The sequence below is a fragment of the Rana temporaria genome, chromosome 3, assembly GCF_905171775.1.
Source record: "Rana temporaria chromosome 3, aRanTem1.1, whole genome shotgun sequence".
NCBI classification, from domain to species: Eukaryota; Metazoa; Chordata; class Amphibia; order Anura; family Ranidae; genus Rana; species Rana temporaria.
Genome location: NC_053491.1, coordinates 349,106,710 through 349,115,803, shown reverse-complemented (window position 1 = coordinate 349,115,803; position 9,094 = coordinate 349,106,710). Strand labels below are relative to the sequence as shown.

Here is a 9,094-nt window from a genome sequence, read left to right as displayed (position 1 = left end):
TGTGCGATGCAGTACCAGCGTGATTTGCATCGCACCTGAAACGCCAGTGGGGCTGGCAGAGCTTGTGTGCAATGCTCAGAGCAGTGCTACAAGGGGAGGGGCGGCTCACACACAGACTAGCTGACAGGCGGGGTGGAGAGGGGAGAAGACAGAGCAGGGCTGTGGGTAACTGGTTAACAAAATGCTTTAAAAGTGTCCTGGCATTTCAATCCCACCCCCCCAACTTCCAATACCACAGAATAAGGCCCCTTTCACATGGGGCGGATCAGTAATGATCCGCCTCTGTATGCTCACCGGGGATCGCTCCGTATATCCCAGCTGAGCCGGCGCATGACAGGGCGGTCTCCGCACACTGTGCAGGGACCGCCCTGTCTTTTCTCCGCTCTCCCCGTATGTCCGTGTTCATCCGATCCGCTCTGCAGACGGAAGAAAAAAATAAAAAATAGGATTTTCTTCCGTCTGCAAAACCGGATGTTTGCGGAGGCGGACGATTACGGGTGTCAGCGGATGTTCATCCGCTGACACCCGCAATCACATAGGGACCAATGCATGTCCCTTTTTCATCCGCAAACGGATGGATGAAAAAGCAGACATACGGTCCGCACGTGTGGAAGGGGCCCAAGTATAACATTTTTTTTTTTTTTTTAGAAAAAAAAAAACACCACAACTTCATAAATGCTTTTATTTGACTTTGTAGCAACCTTTTGGTTTTCCCTTACAAAAGAACGTAGAGTGGATGAGGGAGAAGTAATGCAAGGAGCTACTTCGTGCTCATGTACTAACAAGGGGAATGTTGACAAGAGGAGAGATCATAGTGTGACAGACAGATGAGCTTGCGGATTTTCCTTTCACAAGCCAGGGTATAGAATAAAAAAAAAAAAAAAAATTATGCAATAATCAACTGCAGCAGAGAAAAATAAAAAATAAAATCAGGTCTCCTGCCCTCAGGTGGACTATAGAATAGAATAAAAAAAAAAAAAAAAAAAAAAAGATCGTTTCTACCCGTGTGGTTCAGTAAAGTATCAAACCAAAAATGAAATGTTAAAAGCAATTGAGATCTAAGAATTTGTGAACTGCATAATATTACATCTGTTTTGGGGTTTAGATATATTTTAAAGGTGATTAAAAAGGTATGGACACCAACAATTTGAAGTGGACCTTCCATCAATATACATGGTCCACTCTGCAAATATGCCTCCTAAAAAAAAAAAAAAAAAAAAAAAAAAAAATAAGTTCTGCACATGGTGATTTAGTACAGCACATTACCCAGGATTCAACCAATTAGGCTACTTTCACACTGGGGCCGCCAAGCATTAGCAGACTGCTCATTTTGGCGGTGCTCTACAGCGACTCGTTTTGTGGCGATTTGGGAGCCCTGTATACAGCGCTCCCAAAATGCCCTGCCCATTGAAATGACTGGTCAGTGCTTCCAAAGCGCCGCAACACGGATGCTTTAAACCCCTTTGGGCACTAGCAGGGCAGCACTTCCAAAGCGCCGCAATACAATCAGCACTTTTAACCCCTTCTTTAGTGCCAATGGTCCAGTGTGTTAGATTGATAGCAATCTTCAAAAAATGTGGTAATTACCGTGCTCAGCACCCTCCATTATTGTGCAGGAGTAATAAGCTTTTGGATTAAAACATTAAAAAGTAGTGACTTACTTAAACTTGGTGTTCAATTAAGAAAAGCCCGTTTACCACTTTGAGGAATATTAAATAGAGTGATTGAGCATAAAAAATTATGAGACCATAATTCATCTGGGTGTATTTTTTTTTTAATTAAGTACCAAATTATGTTCAACATAAGTTATACCTTTGATTAATATTTTAAGAAAGCGAAAGACAAAACAGACTAAACATAATACACAGAACAAAGCCCTTCATAGTATTACCATTTGAGATTACAATATATATATATGAATTTAACCAATCAACAAAATTGTGTACCTTGTATCATTGGTTTTATATTTCAAAAACAGTAACCTTAAAAAAAAAAACTGCTTGGCATTAAAAAAAACAAAAATACAGAAAATATAGCACAACTTTATTTTAGAAAAGGCCATTTGAACACTAAAATTGTTTTTGACATCGATCCCCTGCCCCACCCTTCATGGACCAAGTCCAATATTATACCATCTCCCGGTTGTTTCGGATTGCGCAACAAAGGACCATGCTGAAGATCATTCCAAAAATCTGCAAGAAAGAAAAATAAAAAATCAAAACAAACATCTACCATTCTGTCTTATATCTCATCACTATATTCAATAGAGCTACAAGTTAGTACAGCATCAGGGAAACCCATTTCTACCCCACATTCAAGTATCATTTGGGACTACATTTGTTATCCAAAATCTAAAAAGGTTACCCTTTCGTGGCTGGAGGTCATCACCTAGGTCAGTGATGGCAAAGCTTGGCACCGCAGATGCTTTGGAATTACATTTCTCATAATGCTCAACTACACAGCAGAGTGAATGAGCATCATGGGAAATTTAGTTCCAAAACATCTGGGGTGCCAAGGTTCGCCTTTACTGACCTAGGTGCTGAACCCAACAAAGTGAACCTGTGTCTGGATAATATACATACTAAAGCGGGGGTCAGCAACCTAAAGATCGCGGACAGGTGCCTGATAGATCTCGGTCTAGGCTTGCTGACCGGCCATTCTAGTAGGGATCAACCGATCATGTTTTTTCAGTACCAATATTTCGCCCACCTCTCAGGCCGATATGGTGTGCCAATATTCTATTAATTTAAAACATTTAAACATCCCTTGTGACAGTAATAGGTACCCTTTATGAGGGATTGAGGGTCTATAAGACCCCAAACCCCTCCTCTGCACTTGAAAGTATTCAAAAATGTCAAGATCTGTGTTTTTGAATAATTTGAATATAGAAGCATCGGCTTTATTCGGGTCTTGGGCTAGCTGCTAGACATGCCGGCTGGTTGCTCAGGCCTCCCGATGGGACCGGAGAGCCTGGGCAAGCGGCAGGACAACGTCCCCTCCCGCTGCTTGTAATAACAGCTGATTGGCTGCCAAGCCTCATCGGTTGTTATTACAATAAAGCCAAATTGTAAAATGCCAAAAATGCTGCTCGCAGGACTTTAACGTTTACAAGCGCCTTTTTTTTGCGCTAAAAGACGTCTGTAAGAGCACCTCAAAAGTAGAAGTAGGTGACCCGCATCATATTTGCAATAGTGTGAACCCAGCCTAAAGCGATATTAAATTAAGTCTGCTAGTCTCACACTAAGCTCCCCAAGCCGATAATGCTACTGTCCAAAAGGTGTCTGACTACTTCATCCAGAATGCAGACACCCTAAGGCCTGGTTTACATCTATGCAGGTTGTGACTAATAACTTCACACAGGTTTGTGACACTTTTTAATGTTTTTTTTTTTAGGGTGTATGTGTGTAAAAAAGTATGTGGAACCGAAAAGTCAACTTGCTGCAGGGAAAAAAAAAAAAAGTGACCCATAGGAAACCGTGTTTGTTGATGTAAAAGAGGCAGAGAGCACTACTGTTGAGGGGGTGATGTGAAGGGGTAGTGCTGGGGTGGAAAATTTTACTGACATGATCTTGTTCAGTTTATTGTTGAGTCTGGACCCAGTTGGTCCAAGTTTTTCATGTCCCACCACTCTCCAGAATTAAAAAGTTGAAGGCTTAAAGTGTCAATAAACCCAAAAATGTCTCTTGGAATTTACAATGATGTCCATTAACAGTTTACTTTTCTCTTGCCTCAACTTATATTTAGATCCTGCTGTGCCCAATGTCCTTGACAACATAACAGCAGCCAATGGGGTGGCTGCTGCATTGCCACTCACACTGCACATGCCCCATAAAGTCTCCTTTTCAACGTCTTCATATTGATTCCTCTGTTTGAACGTCTCCACATGACATTTTACATCAGCTAGAGGGGTGGCTCCAATGTTAGGGCTGTGGGACAGCACCGGTAGTAATCATGATTGATAGGGGATTTCTCTCCTTGGTTACCGGTCTCACCTTTCACAAAGCATAGTCTTTAGGGATGATTTACATATTGCTTTTGCTGGCAGCTTGCACAGGGAGCCTCTCTGGTATTATATTGCAGTGTAACACTGAGGTGTGGAGCTAGTGAAACAAAGTCACACGACCACAGTGTACAAGGCATCAAAAACATTTTGTTTTTCTAAAACATGAGACAGACATCCAGGTATAAGATTACATACACACAATATAAACACAGAAATGGTGATAGTGGGTCTAATGGCACTTTAGGTCCACTTGCCAATTTTCAACACAAAGATAAATAACCATATAGGGCTAGAATATGCCAAAAGTCAGACTGAGCTATACTTCTAAAACAGCTGCATAGATTAAAATTTCGCAAAAATTCTAAATCACAATTTCTGAAAAATGAAAATCAGAGGTCCACACAAAAATGGAACCTCCACTTTTCGGAATCCCCCCTCCGGTGTCACATTTGCCACCTTTCGGGGGGGGTGGTTTAAGATACCTGTATTTGCACCCACTTCTGGGCACAGACCTGCAGGGGGTCTACGTCACTTTCCGTCCCCCCTGATGTTTTCTGGGAAACAGACAAGTCCCAGAAGACAGGGACCAGTGAGGAAGCACATACGCAGTAGGGAACCAGGAAGTGAAGCCACAACACTTCACTTCCCGATTCCCTCACCAAGGATGGTGGCAGCAGCATCCGAGGAACGGGTCGGCCTTGGGTGCAGACATCGTGGGCACCCTGGACAGGTAAGGGTCCATTTATTAAAAGTCAGCAGTTGCAATATTTGTAGCTGCTGGCTATTAAATATCTTTTTTAGGTGGACTTCCGCTTTAAAGGGGTGGTTCCCCCTAAAACACATTGCTAACAATAGATTCGTAAGACCCGTTACACTGCGGGTAGGCTGGCCTTTTTTTTTTTTTTTTAGTACATACCGATATCTCCCCGTCTCGTTCCTTGTCGGTGGGCGTTCCTAGTTGATTGACGTTCCTCGGACGGGCGCGTACGTGACGTCACGACTTTCCGAAAGAAGCCGAACGTCGCTGCGCATGCGCCGTATAGAGCCGACTCTATACGGCGCATGTGCAGCGACGTTCGGCTTCTTTCGGAAAGTCGTGACGTCACGTACGCGCCCGTCCGAGGAACGTCAATCAACTAGTTCCGCCCACCGCCTAGGGACGAGACGGGGAGATCTCGGTATGTACGAATAAAAAAAAAAAAAAGCCAGCCTACCCGCAGTGTAACGGGTCTTACGAATCTATTGTTAGAAATTAGTTTTAGGGGGAACCACCGCTTTAGGAAACTTGTTCAAGCGATCCAGAAAGGACCACACAAATCGCCATTTGGCTTCAGGCTACAGTGGCAAATGCAGGCTGAAGAGTTATTTTATCAATGAAGCCAACATGTAGGCATGTGATCACTATGCCACAGGTGACCGTGTTCACATGACCGGGAACCGCCCATGTTGTCGGTCGTCAGTGGGAACTGGAGACATCTGTGACAGCTGGTATTTAGAGCCACCAGCTTTGCAAAAGTATTGGCTGGCAGCTTTTCAAAAGCAAGGACATGCACCAACATCTACCCAGTAGTTCTAAATGGCCCCCATTTGCTGAAGACTTTCTAGTTTCCCTTTCTCTTCACTGCAACATGAGGCTTTGACAGTCAAAATTCACACATGGTGAAAAAAAAAGTTGTGCTCACAAGTCTGGCAGAATTTGATGATTTCTTGGCAATTTTTCTGAGAATATGAATGATAAACATCTTTCACTCATGGTTAGCGTTTGGCTGAAGCCATTTCATTATCAAATAGCTGTTTACTCTTTTTAAATCATAATGACAACAGAAACTACCCAACTAACCCTGAAAAAAAAAAATGTTTACACCAGGGTATGTAAACTTTTGATCAGGGTTATTTGGTTTTTTTGTTTTTTTTTAATCATCACAACAAACCACCCAAATAACCCTGATCAAAAGTTTACGTACACTGGTGTAAACATTTTTTTCAGGGTTAGTTGGGTAGTTTGTTGTCATTATGAGTAAACACAGTTATTTGATAATGAAATGGCTTCAGCCAAACACTAACCATTAGTGAAAGAAATGTTTGTTTTATCATTCATATTCTCTGAAAAATGGCCAAGAAATCATAAATTCTGCCAGGGTATGTAAACTTATGAGCACAACTGTAAGTCTTCCGAATTAGAAGCAACAAAGATGTGGTTTTAAATGGCAACCAGGTGACCCTGACCATATGGAACTGGTCCCCGATGAAGGATATTTCACATTATGATGGCATCTTTCACACCAATTTCATAAGTAAAATTCTTTCTTATGCTCCAGGATTTGGGTTTATTACACTAGTAATGTGGCCATTTTTTCCCCTGCAACCCAGCTGTGGAAAAAGATGTCCAAGATCACTCGCATCAGATGAAGAAAATCCGGTGCATTACACCAAGATATAAACACAGGTAACATTTTACTACACGTCGATTGCGTTACAAAAAGAAAAAAATTGCCTGAATTATACAATTAGAACGATACTTCTTTCCCCCTTTTAAGAAGCTTGGTCAACTTTATTACTTACCATGATGGCAGCAATTCCAATTCCAACAGCTCCAATGATGTGGAATTTCGTGTTGAACACTGTTTCAATTGCTTTTGGACAGGACTGGTAGAAAAACAGAGAATGAATTTAAAAACTATTTTCTGCATACAGTATTTAATGCAAACAGTGTGCCAAATCTTTCATGATGATAATTTTACATGCTTGTCAGCAACCGCCTGACGGCTCACCCATCACATCTCATCATAGGCAGCATCTTTGCCAAGTGCCTGGTATTGGAATATAGCTAAAGGACCTGGACAGTTAAACGATAAGTTCACCAAATAAATGTTTTGTTTTTTCCCTGCAAAAAGTGAATTCCCCCCCCCCCCTCTCAGAAGCTTGCAAAACATTGAACCGGTGATCATTGAATCATGGGGGCAATGTCAGGCTAATGCAACTGAACCTGCACCCCCTGGGCTGTCCGTTTCAGAACTGCAGGAAGGGTGAATGGACTATGGGTGTGCCTTACACACTAGCAGTCCATTGAAACTGTGTGGGAGAAGGGGAGGAGATGAGGGGGTAAGGGAGACTGCTGCATAGTAACCGTTATAGGCCGGCCATACACTGAAATTCACACACACACACACACACACACACACACACACTTTCCCCAATTCTTGGGTTAATGCTACCATCTTCAAATAAATGTACACTGCCTGCACAACCCCCCCCCCCCCCCCACCATGCTGCCCAGGCATAACCCCTCTCATCTGTTTTTTTCTAGCACCCAATGAGAAACACACGAGAGAAAGAAAGAATCTGTGTCCTGTGATATTTTACAGGTAAAAAAAGAAAAAAAATTCTTAATACCATATATCACAGGGTACATTTTAAAGACTACTTGGGAGATGTCCCAAAGAAAAAAAAAAAGAGAACAGGGACAAACCCCACTGCAAAGCCGCCTACAAGACCTTTGGCACAAAACTTGCATCCTCAGGAGTGTGAGCATAAAATAAATAAAAAAAACACACGACTACACACACACACACACACACACACACACACACACGTGTGAAGAGAATACCAGGTAGCAATGACCAATTTGGACAACATTCTTTCCAGGGGCAGAGGGGGGAGAGAGAGCAGTGAAACTCCAGCTTAAAGCCTTTGGACACCTGTAGACCCAGTCATCTGAGTTTTCCTAAAGAGGAGCCTGCAGAACTGCAAGATTTGGGGAAGGGAGGAGGGTGAACTGGGATTTAGGCTTTTGCTTTCAGCCTGAGTAATGTTGCCTACGAAAAAAAAAAACTCCTGGTGGATTCCCCAGGAGTTACAAGTTTGACCCATCACTTTTGTCGTGTTTTTACCCACAGTCGCCCTTCTGGAGGAAGCATCCAAAGACGGTTCAAATAAGTATTTGACTTCAAAAAGGGCAGGTTTTTAATTTGCTTCTTGCAGAAAAGGTTTGCCAACAAACACCAAACTGCCAAATGGAATCCAAGGCTCTCAGAAAATCTTCCAGGAACTGCCGGATGGTAGGATCCTCTGGGTCAGACTCTCCAATTAGAGTACACATTTACCCCCCCAAAAAAACATTAAAAGGGCTTGGCCAACACCAAGCTGAGTGACCACAGGCTGCAGAGCCGCTCCAACCACAGAGAAGGATACCTTAAGGACAGACTCTAGCCTTTTATCAGTTAAATCCTTATAGACCAAAACTTCATCCACTGGGACCATCAGAGTCTCAAGTCAGAAATGGCCAGATCAACAGCCAGAGCACTCCACTTTAGACTTCCTCTGCCATGGGGTATTGACAAGCGAAAACGTTTTTTTTTTTTTAAACACACACACACACCTCTCCTGCATGTGAGGGTGCACTGGAAAAGACTTCTAGGCCGCTACTATGACCCAAAAAAAAAAAAACTGTGGTTTGGGGGGACTGGATTCTGAGAGAGGCAATTTCAGGCTAGAGCATACCACATTTGCCTGAAGCCAAATATAGTCCTGTGTCTGATATAGCCCATACCTCAAGATGCCACCTGGGGGGACTCATTTATAGAGGATTACTGATCAACAGTTTTCCTTTGATGCCTTATCCTCCCACAAAGATTGGAAGCGAGTGCCTATGTTTGCGCCTCAGGCGGTCAAACCAGCGAGAACCCCTGAGAGCTAATAGTGCAATCGAGATATGGCTCGGGAAAAAAACCCCAAACAAACAAACAAAAACAAAAAAAAAACACACTACATCTGACAGAAAGAAAGTGAAGGATTGTGTCCCTGAAACAGTGAAAGTAGCGCCGGGGTCCTTGCTGATTGAGGGATTTGGTAACCCACACCATCTCTCTGCCTACAGGAAGCCATGGTTCTCAGAGATAATAGGCCTGAGAACTCAGAAGGGAGTGGCTGCCCATCTGAGAGAAGCATCTGCTTATGCCAGATCACCTGGGTGATCCCAATACTGGCTGAGCTTGGTGCCCATATATAGACAGATGCACAGGGATGAGGCAGTATGCCACTGGATTAATTGTCTTGTATCCCCCTTATTGCATATTTTGTCAGGTAACTATA

General features: G+C 42.9%; 1 protein-coding gene across 1 annotated transcript in view; it reads right to left on the bottom strand.

The window, feature by feature from the left end:
* Window positions 1-1,752: 1,752 nt before the first annotated feature.
* Window positions 1,753-9,094, bottom strand: part of CD9 (CD9 molecule) — a 48,711-nt gene continuing 41,369 nt past the window's right edge. The window contains exons 7-8 of the mRNA XM_040345155.1: window positions 6,566-6,649; window positions 1,753-2,192 (exon numbers count right to left, since the gene is read on the bottom strand). Of these exons, the coding sequence (XP_040201089.1) occupies window positions 2,127-2,192; window positions 6,566-6,649 (150 nt within the window). The 3' untranslated portion in view covers window positions 1,753-2,126. The remainder of the gene's footprint in view (window positions 2,193-6,565; window positions 6,650-9,094) is intronic.